Genomic DNA, 13,858 nt, shown 5'->3' with positions numbered 1-13,858 from the left:
TTCAGAAGCCCAAAAACAAGACTGTTGCATATGGATAGGAATCTCTTGTAGCAACCAATGAATGACCACTAATTATTAAAACAAAACAAAAAAATACAATGAAATGAAAGGCAAGCAAACTAAGAAATGAAATGCAAGATTTTATTTTATCAGATAATATGTTCGGATAAGATTTTATTTTATTTATTTTATTAGTTGTATCGGTTGGTATTTATAGAAAAAAAAAAAGTATAAGGATTTGGTGTTAAAAGTGAAGAGTATTGGTTGGTATTTATAGACACTGGCGGACCCGGAATTTTTTTAGCGGAGGTGCAATATTGACTAAGTATGAAAAATGGTTTTTCGGAATAATCATTTTCTCAAGATAATTTTTGGCGGCTTTTATTCCTTACATATCAAATAAGAAAACTTGATTTTATGAGATTTTAATATGAAGTATATATTGACTTAATGAGCCATCATTTTTAGCCTAAATCGTATTTTGCACTAAAACCGATTTTTCATATTTTGATTTGGTGGGAATTTGATTTTCTAGTATTTTTATTTGAATCCAAATGGGGGGTACTTCCTTTTTCAGATTTTTTATTACAAAAATATTGGATGCCGTTGGATTGGAGATTTTGGATCTCTCTTGGAATCATCTTGCAGGGTCATTACCCGATCTTACAAAGCTTTCATCTTTGGAAGTCTTGTATCTTAATAACAATCAATTAAGCGGAGTAATTTCAGGAATTCATTTCTCAAAACTATCCAAATTACAGAGTTTGGATCTATCTTCTAACTCGCTAGTTTTAGACATCCATGCTGATTGGATTCCTCCTTTCCAACTGGACTACATAAATTTGGGGTCTTGCAAGATGGGTCCAGATTTTCCAAAATGGCTTCGAACTCAGAAAAAATTCTCATTCCTTGATATTTCTGATGCTAATATTTCCGACATCCTTCCAAGTTGGTTTTGGAGTTTATGTCGTAATGTGACATTTATGAATCTCGCAAGAAACCAAATTGGAGGTACATTGGCAAATTTGACATTTGAATTTTCGTATTTCCCTACAGTGCATCTGAGTTCGAATCAATTGGAAGGTCCAATCCCCTCATTTCTATCAAAAACCTTAAATCTGGATCTCTCTTATAATAAACTTTGCAGGGTCAATTTCGTTCTTGTGTTCAAGTGCAGCTATGTTTTTAGACTTTCTTGACCTCTCAAACAACAATGTTTCTGGACAAATTCCAGATTGCTTGACATATTTGAAAAATCTAGTCATGCTTGATTTGAGTTACAATGCTTTGTCCGGGAATATTCCTACAACAATAGGCTCTGTATTTTGGATTGAAACGCTCAAATTAAGAAGCAATAGATTTGTGGGACAATTTCCTTCGTCATTGAAGAATTGCACACATTTAAAAGTCATTGATGTTGGGGATAAAAAATTATCCGGACCAATACCTAAATGGTTAGGGGTTAGCTTAAAGGATTTGGTTATCCGGATGCTTTCGTCCAATCACTTCAATGGAAGCCTGCCCTCACAATTATGCGATCTAACACACATTCAAATTTTGGATTTATCTATAAACAGTATCTCTAGAAGCATACCCAAATGCCTCAACAATCTGACTACTCTAGCTCAGAAAGGAAATCCAAGTTTGAACATCTCACATTTTGTTTACATAAATAGTAATAATAGTTCAATTAGTGCTGTATATGAGGAGGATGCAACATTCATGTGGAAGGGAAGAATGTACTCATACAAAAACACATTGGGACTGGTGAAGAGAATTGATTTGTCAAGCAATAGATTAACAGGGGAGATTCCAAGTGAAATCACTCATCTTGTTGGATTGGTTTCTTTAAACCTATCGGGAAACCAATTAACAGGTCAAATCACTCCAGAGATTGGAAACTTGCAGTCACTGGACGCCCTTGATTTGTCAAGAAACCATATAGAAGGAAGAATTCCAACAAGCCTTTCGCGGATCGATTGTCTTAGTGTCTTGGACTTGTCATTTAATAATTTGTCTGGCAAAATTCCCATCGGAACTCAGCTCCAAGGCTTTGATCCCTCTGTTTATGCTGGAAATCCTCAACTTTGTGGACCTCCACTTAAAAAGACATGTGCTGATCAAAATGTGCAAACTGACTTGAGCAATCAAGAGGATGATGAGGATGAGCTTATAACACTGGGATTTTACATCAGTATGGAGCTTGGGTTTGCAGCTGGATTTTGGGGAGTTTGCGGCACTTTGATATTCAAGAGGTCATGGAGATACGCATACTTCGAGTTCGTAAATGGTTTAAATGATTGGCTTTATGTGCAAGTAGCTTCGATCAAGTGGCAACTAAAGGATATGCTTAGTAGATAAGCTGTAAGTACCTGAATTCTTCTGTTTTTACATCATAATTAAGTTATTAACTGTCCTTTCAAAACTTATGGAGGCAAGTTATGAATTCTTCTTGTTTACTTGCAGCTTCAGTAGACTTGAAGAGTGCATATAGTTGCCATGGAAGCAATTAAATATTTGCAGAAGTTTCAAGTTTTGGATTATGTAGTGGGAATTTCCTTAATAAAGATTTGTCACTGTGTCTTGTTTGTTAGCAATTATTTAGTGGTAAATGATTTGTAAGAACTTGAAACAATTGTTTGCCATGAATGTTCTTTTCTGTAGAGTATTTTAAATCATATCATTTACTACTGAAAGCCAATTAATTTTCTCTTTTCTTTTCTCCCATCCCATAGTTCATAGTAATGATTTGTTACTGTGTCTTGCACAAATATCTACAGAAGATTATGAGTTAATTTGGAGTGCTTAGTAGGAATAAATATGATTTTGTATTATTTTTAATTACTTTTAAGAACAATTGATTCGAACTTTCCATTATGTATTAATTCCAGCTATATTGTTATTTTAATCAACCAAACAAAAGCCATAAATATATACATTAATTGATCTCATTCATTCCAGCTATATGATGCTACTCAGTGCATCCCAGCTCAACTTTCACTAACAAAGCAAAAGCACTTTTGCTGACTTCATAGAGATGTGAACGAAAGAACGCTTGAACGCTTGGATTTCTCAATTGACCCATTTACTGTGACTGAAAAAGATAGCTTCTGCCCAAGAGATGTGAAAGAAAGAACGTTTGGATTAACTTTGATTTCAAGTGCTTTTGGTGCACCGATAACTTTAGCTTCATATGTGGATGTTGGTGACCCAACATTGATGACAGTACTATTGAAAACCCCCTAATGGATTGATTTGGATGCTGGTTAGAAATCATAAAGGATGGTTGGTTTAGGTGATAACTGAGTACATTTCCATCGTTAGATTCTGATGAGCATTGGCTGTTATTGTTTTTTGTTATCATCTGCAACAATTTGGTGGTGTACACAAAAATTTGATGTAATCTGTTTCCGTGGCATCATATACCAAACCAGGAATATGGAGCCCTGATAGGGTTTATCTGGCCAGCTCCGTATGCAAATTCGGCATCAGAATTAAGATTGGCACTCATGGGTTTAGCTGAAAAAAAAAAAAAAATTGTTGGAATCATTTTTCATACAATCCCAATGAAGTCCCATGACCTTGTTGTGTGGAGCTGCTTAACAGACACAACACCATCCTCACCAGCCATCTTTCGTGCTTCTTCCGCTGGGGGAGAACGACACTTGTTTACTTTTGCCATCTTGAATCTCAATTTTGAATTAGATTATTCATTTCGAAAAGAAAAACTAATGAATTAACTCATTCATTATTCAATATCTCAATCTCAATTTTGAAATAGATTATTTAAGCATAAAAAAGAACAACAAATGATCCACCAATGTAGTGATTTGGAGCAAACGCTTCTTTAAAAAGGTCCTGAGTTAGTCCTAGCATCTATGTAGTATGTATGAGCTTAATATGTTATCGCCCCTCTCAATAGGAAATGTCCTAAAAAAAACAAAAACAAGAACAACAACGTGGGATCACTCCAAACAAGTACAATAAAATAAAAGATACATTTCAAGTTTCTGCATCATAGTGAAGTCTCATCACTCATAATCGATAGATATATTACATATTAGAGATGTCGCATTTGATCCTCAGTAGTGCAATTTGCTTTTTCATATCCTTACATCAATACAGGATTACATGATCCATGCACCAGTTAATAATATATAGCATAGACTACAATGGGGCTCCTGACTTGGAAAGTACCATCATCCCACACCAGAGAAGCACCCGTGACCTGAAAGGATAGCTTCTGTCCTAGAGATGAGAGCGATAGAATGCTTGGATTAACTTTGATTTCGAGTCCTGTCGTTGCACCGATCACTTTAGCTTTATATGTGGACCTTGGTGATCCAACATTTGTGGCTGTCCTATTGAAAACCCCACTGATGGAGTTTGGATTCGAGGAGGAAAGTGCAAAAGAAGGATAATATATTAAAAAAGATGTTAATTAAGTTCCCCACTTCATTGAAATTCATTTCCAGACCAGAAGAAAAACAAAGGCTGCCTATATGAATTGAATTCTAGCTTTTACCAAATTAACTTTATGCATATATAATTCAATCAATATTCTGTCTTCCAAATTTATAATTCCATGCATGATTCATTCAGTTACTAAATCATAATTAAACGCTAAAAGCCAAATGAAATGACATGTTAATAGCAACTTAACTGCAGCTTTAAACGTTCTTTCAGTACCTGAACCAATTTGGCGAAGCATTTGATGCTAATCACTATTCAGCGTATCATTTTCTACGCACAATATGCATTATATACTCCATAAACGCAACGGATTTGGCCTAATGGCCTGAATCTTTTAAAAATAAAGCCTCCCCAATTATGCAAAGCGTCAAAATCATAATTAAATTAAAAAAGTGGTAGAGGTTATAAATTTTACATTAAATTAACCTTACCCACTAGATAAGTGAAGTGGTTGGATAATGGTTTTTGTATAAGTTTATTCTCACAAATTATTTATGCACAAAATTGACTTGAAGTAGAATCACCATCTCAAGTCAAGTGAAGTAGAGTCAAGACTTGCATTTTAAATACAAATTAAGTCATTCTTAAATAGTTTGGTGTGTGTTGGAAGACAAATCACCATATCAAGTCTAAGTCAATAGTTGCGTGGAAAAAACCAAAAAGAAATTTTGGGGCAAAATTTGAGTAGGTACTATCTAATAATTTGAAACTCAATAGTCAAGAATGTGCTGCCATTAATGCATCATTGAAAAAGTTGGGCAATTTAGCACACTCAAAACTTTTCTCCAATATAGGAATAGAGGGTTGCAGACTTGCAGCATATGACAAAATTTGCGTATACTATTCAAGCTCGTGAAGACTTTCTTTTCCCCCCCTGTACAATATATGGAGAAGCACCGTGACAACCATATATCAATAATTAAACCCTAAACAATTGGATCGTGTTGATCTTGCATTTGAATCTATTAACATGCAGGGTCATGGAAGGTGCTTGAAACTCTTTCTTACATTTACGCTGCCTTTGCTACAATACGCCCAAGGAGAAGAGATATTGGACCACAGTCAGAGATACACTAACGTGACCATAAGGTGCATAGAGAGGGTATGGCAAGCACTCCTTGCATTCAAACGTGGCTTGGTGGATAAGTTCGATTTCCTCTCTTCATGGGGTTCAGAAGCCCAAAAACAAGATTGTTGCAGCTGGATAGGAGTCTCTTGTAGCAACCAAATTGGTCATATTATTGGACTTGATCTTTCATACTAAGTTGTGGGAGAAGATTATTATTTGCACTCCGAATTATCAAAGATGTGCTTCTGTGGAATTAAACAGTCCAAGTTTTTAAGGTCAAACTAATACTTACACTAGCAATTGATTAAGAAGGAAAAAAATTATGAAACATAGCCATAAAAATTATGTCACCACGTAAAGTTTGCTTAAGAAATATATAAGTCATTGTGAAATGTTTTGGTTAATGGGGCACTTTTTCCTTAATAATGGAATTTTCAAGTACAAATGCTGTATTGGCGATACTTAATTGTATTGTCAATTAAAAAAAAGTGGTCGAGGTTATAAATGTTACATTAAATTAACCTTACCCACTAGATAAGTGAAGTGGTTTGATAATGTTTTTTTTTGTATAAGTTTATTCTCACAAATTATTTATGCACAAAAGTGACTTGAGATGGAGTAGAATCACCATCTCAAGTCAAGTGAAGTAGAGTCGAGATTTGAATTCTTAAATACAAATCAAGTCATTCTTAAATAGTTTTGGTGCTTGTTGGAAGGCAAATCACCATCTCAAGTCTAAGTCGATAGTTGTGTGGGAAGAAAAATAAGAAATTTTGGGGCAACATTCCAGTAGGTACTATCTAATAATTTGAAACTCATTTGTCAAGATTTTGCTGCCATTAATGCATCATAGAAAAAGTTGGGTTCAATTTAGCACACTCGAAACTTTTCTCCAATATAAGAATAGAGGGTTGCAGACTTGCAGCATATGACAAAATTTGCATACTATTCAAGCTCATAAAGATTTTCTTTTTTCCCCTTATATATATGGAGAAGCACGAAGACAACCATATATCAATAAACAATTGGGTCTTGTTGATCTTGCATTTGAATCTATTAACATGCAAGGCCATGGAAGGTGCTTGAAACTCTTTCTTGCTTTTGCTCTGCTTTTGCTACAATACACCCAAGGAGGAGAAGAGGTGGACCACAGTCAGAGGGATACTAACGTGACCATAAGGTGCATAGAGAGAGAAAGGCAAGCATTCCTTGCATTCAAACGTGGCCTGGTGGATTAAGTCTGATCTCCTCTCTTCATGGGGTTCAGAAGCCCAAAAATAAGATTGTTGCAGATGGAGAGCAGTCTCTTGTAGCAACCAGACGAGCCATGTTATTCAAGTTGATCTTCATGGAGGAGTTGAAGTGTTTTCTTTGCAAGGTAAGATGATTAGTCCTAAACTGATTGAGTTGCAACATTTAAAACATTTGGACCTTGGATATATTGATTTCAATGGGAGCTCATTTCCAGATTTCATTGGTTCTCTAGTCAATTTAAGATACCTTGATCTGTCTTGGACTAATTTTGGAGGCAAGTTTCCAAGTCAGGTCGGAAATCTTACGAACTTGGTGTATCCGGACTTGAGTGCTAATTACTTTACAAATGTAGAAAATCTAGAATGGCTTCTTCTTCTTTCGTCGTTAAGATATTTCGACTTGAGTTCTGCAAATCTCAGCAATGTTTTCAATTGGATGGAAGCCGTTAATAAGCTTCCTGAATTAACAAGCTTGACACTATGGGGATGTGATCTTCTTTCTCTAATTCTTTCCACTCTTTCTTACGTAAACTCTTCTAAATCTCTTGCTAGTGTTGAACTTTCTATCAACGATTTGAGTACTTCTTCAATATTTCTATGGTTGTCCAACTATAATATTAGCCTTGTTTATCTTGACCTCTCTCAGAACCTTCTAGCCGGTTCAATTCTTGATGTTTTTGGAAACATGAGCTCTCTGGCACATCTTGAGCTCTCTGGCACATTCTTTTGCCAGCTTATGTAGTTTGCAATCATTGGATCTCTCAAGCAATATTCTGAGTGGACAACATTCTAAATTTGTTCAAACATTACTCTCTACATGTGCTCAAAACTTATTGGATATCTTGGATCTCTCTTGGAATTATCTTGCAGGTCGTTACCTGATCTTACAAAGCTTTCATCTTTGGAACTCTTGTGTCTTAATAACAATCAATTAAGCGGAGTAATTTCAGGAATTCATTTCTCAAAACTCTCCAAATTACAGAGTTTGGATAATTGGATTCCTCCTTTCCAACTGGACTACATAAATTTGGGGTCTTGCAAGATGGGTCCAGATTTTCAAAATGGCTTCAAACTCAGAAAAAATTCTCATACCTTGATATTTCTGATGCTGAAATTTCCAACATCCTTCCAAGTTGGTTTTGGAGTTTATGTCGTCATGTGACATTTATGAATCTCACAAGCAACCATATTAGAGGTACATTTTCAAATTTGACATTGGAATTTTCATATTCCCATATGCTACATCTAAGTTCGAACCAATTGGAAGGTCCAATCCCCTCAGTTCTATCAAAAGCCTCATATCTGGATCTCTCTTATCAATAAACTTTTAGGGTCAATTTCGTTCTTGTGTTCAAGTGCAACTATTGGTTTAACGTTTCTTAACCTCTCAAGCAACAATGTTTCTAGACAAGTTCCAGATTGCTCGGACACATTTGACAAATCTAGTCATGCTAGATTTGAGTTACAATGCTTTATCCGGGAAAATTCCTACAACAATAGGCTCTGTATTTTGGATTGAAACACTCAAATTAAGAAGCAATTGATTTGTTGGACAATTGCCTTCGTCGTTGAAGCATTGCACAAGTTTAGTAGTCATGGATGTTGGGAATAATAAATTATCCGGACCAATACCTGAATGGTTAGGGGTTAATTTAAAGAATTTGGTTATCCTGATGCTTTCATCTAATCACTTCAATGGAAGCTTGCCCTCACAAATATGCATCTAACACACATTCAAATTTTGGATTTCTCTATGAACAACATATCTGGAAGCATACCTAAATGCCTCAACAATCTGACTACTCTGGCTCAGATAGGACACTCACGTCTGAATATCACACATTGGTTGGAAAATTCATTTTATACAATTCTCTATGAGGATGATGCAACATCCATATGGAAAGGAAGAATGTACTCATACAAAAACACTTTGGGGCTTGTGAAGAGAATTGATCTGTCAAGAAATAGATTAACAGGGGAGATTCCAAGTGAAATCACTCATCTTGTTGGGTTGGTTTTTTTAAACCTGTCGGGAAACCAATTAGCATGTCAAATAACTCCAAAGATTGAAAACTTGCAGTCACTGGATGCCCTTGATTTGTCAAGAAACCATATAAAAGTAAGAATTCCAAAAAACCTTTCACGGGATCGATCGTCTCAGTTTCTTGGACTTGTCATTTAACAACTTATCTGGTGAAATTCCAATCGGGACTCAGCTCAAAGCTTTGATACCTCTGTTTATGCTGGAAATCCTCAACTCTGTGGACCTCCACTTAAAAAGATGTGTGCTGATCAAAATGTGCATACAGACTTGAGCAATCAAGAGGATGATAAGGATGAGCTTATAACACTGGGATTTTACATTAGTATGGGGCTTGGATTTGCAGGCTGGATTTTGGGGAGTTTGCGGCACTTTGATATTCAAGAGGTCATGGAGATACGCATACTTCAAGTTCGTGAATGGTTTAAATGATTGGCTTTATGTGTGAGTAGCTTTGATCAAGCGGCAACTAAAGGATATGCTTAATAGATAAGCTGTAAGTACATGAATTCTTCTGTTTTGACATAATAATTAAGTTATTAACTGTCCTTTCAAAACTTATGGAGGCCAGTTATGAATTCTTCTTGTTTACTTGCAGCTTCAGTAGACTTGAAGAATGCATATAGTTGCCATGGAAGCAGTTAAATATTTGCAGAAGTTTCAAGTTTTGGATTATGTAGTGGGAATTTCCTTAATAAAGATTTGTTACTGTGTCTTTGTTTGTAAGCAATTATGTAGTGGTAAATGATTTGTAAGAACTTGAAACAATTGTTTGCCATGAATGTTCTTTTCTGTAGAGTATTTTAAATCATATCATTTACTACTTAAAGCCAATTAATTTTCTCTTTTCTTTTCTCCCATCCCATAGTTTTGTTGTCAAACTTGAACTTAGTTTTTTTTTTTTAATCATAGTAATGATTTGTTACGTGTCTTGCACAAATATCTGCAGGACTCTATCACCAACCAAATAGTATTATCAATTTAATTTACTGTTGTATTGATTTGATTGATTTGGTTAATTTCTGATGTTCTCCGACAACCTGAGATTCTAAAATTGATGTTTTCCGCATGATTCCTTAACCCATTTCTGGGCCTTCCTTCTCAGAAGTGCTTGGTCTGGGCCACATTAGAGCCCAAATAGACATTTAACTGGGCACGGTAGCAAAAATAGAGCCCAAATGACGTTTAAGCTTTTAAAACTTTTAAAATAATATATTAAAAAACATGTTAAACTAAACAGATTAACAGGTCCATTTAAAAAGCCCCGGAATTGAATTTGGTAAGATAAATTGTCCCCAGCTCTTGATGTTCACTAATGTCGAGTCAAAAGTGCTTTTAAATCGGAAAGGAGGAACAAAGAAGCACAGAGAGAGAGAGAGAGAGAGAGAGAGAGAGAGAGAGCAGATACCACTCGCCAGCCAGCAGTGGCTTTTGGTTAATTGAGGAATAGATATGATTTTGTATTATTTTTAATTGATTCGGACTTCTCCCATTGATTTATTAATTTCAGTTATAGTGTATTTTAATCAATCGAGCAAAAGCCATAAATATATACATTCATGCACTGTGAATGAAAAAAAAGCCCATTCATTCTTTAGGGCCAAAAAAGCCCGTTATTAATAGGACTTGGACCGACACTCCTTAGGTAACAAAAGTGATTTTATCACACAATGAATGGAGGAAGTTTAATTACATACTAAATTATTCAACCATTTTATTCAGTTTTATTAAATTTATATACACTCTGTCGTTTTTAGACTGTCTATCTTCGTTTTTGGCATTTGGGGTTTTCGCGAGTAACAATTGTGCCTAAATCTTCAGCTAGTGGGTCACTTCTTATTTTTACGACTCAAAATCTTGTCCACTAATCACACATTCATTCTTTCTGTATACAAATTAATTTCCACAAGTCTTCTTGTCCATTAATCTCAAAATTAATGAACTTCTTATATTGAAAAAGACAAATCACCATTCTTAAATACAAATCAAGTCATTCTTAAATAGTTTGGTACGTGTTGGAAGACAAATCACCATATCAAGTCTAAGTCAATAGTTGCGTGGAAAAAACCAAAAAGAAATTTTGGGGCAAAATTTGAGTAGGTACTATCTAATAATTTGAAACTCAATAGTCAAGAATGTGCTGCCATTAATGCATCATTGAAAAAGTTGCGCAATTTAGCACACTCAAAACTTTTCTCCAATATAGGAATAGAGGGTTGCAGACTTGCAGCATATGACAAAATTTGCACAATATTCAAGCTCGCAAAGACTTTCTTTTCCCCCCTGTATATATGGAGAAGCACCGTGACAACCATATATCAATAATTATACCCCAAACAATTGGATCGTGTTGATCTTGCATTTGAATATATTAACATGCAGGGCCACGAAAGGTGCTTGAAACTCTTTCTTGCATTTGCTCTGCTTTTGCTACAGTACGCCCAAGGAGGAGAGGTGGACCATAGTCACAGGGATACTAATGTGACTGGGAGATGCATAGAGAGGGAAAGGCAAGCACTCCTTGCATTCAAACGTGGCCTGGTGGATAAGTCCGATCTCCTCTCTTCATGGGGTTCAGAAGCCCAAAAACAAGATTGTTGCAGATGGGTGAGAGTTTCTTGTGGCCACCAGATGGACGGGCCATGTTATTCAAGTTGATCTTCATGGACTGTATTCTTTGCAAGGTAAGATGATTAGTCCTAACCTGATTGAGTTACACTATTTACAACATTTGGACCTTGGTGGGATTAATTTAGTTGGGATCCCAGTTCCAGATTTCATTGGTTCTCTAACCAATTTAAGATACCTCGATCTGTCTTTTACTTATTTTGGAGGCAGGTTTCCAAGTTAGGTCGGAAATCTTACGAACTTGCAGTAAATTTGACATTTGAATTTTCATATTTCGCTGACCTGCGTCTGAGTTCGAACCAATTGGAAGGTCCATTCCCCTCATTTCCATAAAAAACCATATATCTGGATCTCTCTTATAATAAACTTTCAAGGTCAATTTCGTTCTTGTGTTCAAGTGCAGCTATTGGTTTAAGCTTTCTTGACCTCTCAAACAACAATGTTTCTGGACAAGTTCCAGATTGCTTGACATATTTGACAAATCTAGTTATGCTTGATTTGAGTTACAATGCTTTGTCTGGGAAAATTCCTACAACAATAGGCTATGCATTTCGAATTGAAACACTCAAATTAAGAAGCAATAGATTTGTGGGACAATTGCCTTCGTCGTTGAAGAATTGCACAAGTTTAAAAGTCAATGATGTTGGGGATAATAAATTATCCTGACCAATACCTAAATGGTTAGGGGTTGACTTAAAGAATTTGGTTATCCTGATGCTTTCGTCTAATCACTTCAATGGAAGCCTGCCCTCACAATTATGCCATCTAACACACATTCAAATTTTGGATTTATCTATGAATATCTCTAGAAGCATACCCAAATGCCACAACAATATGACTACTCTAGCTCAGAAAGGAAATCCAAGTCTGAACATCTCACATTTATTTGTCGTGATGAATAAATCAGTTGTTGCTGAATATGAGGATGATGCAACATTCATATGGAAAGGAAGAGTGTACTCATACCAAAACACATTGGGACTTGTGAAGATAATTGATCTGTCAAGCAATAGATTAACAGGCCCTTAGTACAGAGAATCTTCCACCAAAGCATCAGTAATGATCACAGGATGTTCCCATGACCAAGTGGATACTGAGGTCAGAGTTAAAGATAGTTGTGCTAGTCCATACGGGCCACTTTGTTGGCCATTCTAGAGATATGCATAATGGAAGTATTAGGCAAAAGCGCAAGGATCGCTTTGCAGTCCCCCACCAAAGAACCATATGTGGCTCTCTTCTTCTGATTTTGACTTGTAAGTCTACTTTTCTTTGTAGCGTGTTTGAGACGAACTGGAAAAGACGAACTCACATTTGATAAGAATAATTAAGTACATTACTTGTCTACTTGTCCACATTTGACAATTTTTTCTTCTATTTTTATCTTTCCATAGACCAATATGAATAAGAGTCTAGCTTCTTTCTTTTTCTTTTATTTTCCTTTTCCTTTCATTCTTATCAGAACACATTATGATTTGCGTTGGCCATTAGCATTTCCTATCTATCCTACCAATACCAAATAGTACTAAATCATAATTAAATGCTAAAAGCCAAATGAAATGACATGTTAATAGCAAGTTAACTGCAGCTTTAAAAGTTCGTTATGGGCACAGGTCAGCTTATCACTAATATGCTTTTAGAAACACAAACACTCAAACAGTTCATCAAGCATGTGTGCCTGGATACTAAAAAAGAAACTTCAATCTCCTTTTTTAATTCTTCAAAGGAAATAAGTCTACTGTGCCAATATGTGATGGTAAATTCAAACCACGAAGCTAAACTGAAACCATCAATGTTAAATTGATATCATGAATGCTAAATTCAAACTAAATATAGTGTAGTGAAATTGTCATCTTCTTTCTTTTGGTTCATAGGTGTGTGAGGGTAAGTATTCTACTACTAGAGCTGTAAGAAGCCATTTCAATGCCTTTAAACCCTTGCATTCAAACTACTTGTTTAGACATGGTGCATCTTTTGGATAAGTTGGTTAGATAGTGTCTCCCCATGAAGTTAGTAGGTGCAAAAATGAGAATTGCTTTTGGATTACAGTCTGAGGTTCCAAGCATTGGGTATCATATTTAGGTTGATTGGACTCTCTCATTTTTCGTACTGATGGAGCCAAGAATTTGGGAACATCTTAAGATTCTTGCTAGAATTGGAAACATCCATGTTAATCTAATACAGATTCAAGCTGGGAAATAAACAGTAAATACAAAAGTGATACTTGTGTACATGGTGCTATGATCAACAGTGCTTAGAAGCTTTCTGAGATTTTTCATACTGTCTTCACTTCAGATTGTACATATTATAGTCTTTTTAATTCATATACCTCATTATTATATTGCAGAAAGGAATCTTCAAAGTAATACTATACTCACTCTACAGAAAAGAAAAGGA

The 13,858-nt window shown here is 35.5% G+C and overlaps 1 protein-coding gene and 1 pseudogene across 1 annotated transcript; both read left to right on the top strand.

The window, feature by feature from the left end:
• The first annotated feature begins 729 nt into the window (after positions 1-729).
• LOC148917278 (receptor-like protein EIX2) lies at positions 730-2,713 on the top strand. The gene is given in 3 exon segments (XM_089052160.1): positions 730-1,136; positions 1,138-2,364; positions 2,467-2,713. Coding segments are annotated over 2 exon segments (1,503 nt in total). The 5' UTR covers positions 730-857; the 3' UTR covers positions 2,362-2,364; positions 2,467-2,713.
• Positions 2,714-6,575: 3,862 nt separating this feature from the next.
• LOC148917277 (receptor-like protein EIX2) lies at positions 6,576-9,324 on the top strand (annotated as a pseudogene).
• The last annotated feature ends 4,534 nt before the right edge of the window (positions 9,325-13,858 follow it).

This window comes from Prunus mume, linkage group LG5 (genome assembly GCF_029339155.1).
Source record: "Prunus mume cultivar Tortuosa linkage group LG5, ASM2933915v1, whole genome shotgun sequence".
Classification (NCBI taxonomy): domain Eukaryota; kingdom Viridiplantae; phylum Streptophyta; class Magnoliopsida; order Rosales; family Rosaceae; genus Prunus; species Prunus mume.
Note: the sequence above shows the minus strand (reverse complement) of the source record. Positions and strands in the feature narration are given on the sequence as shown.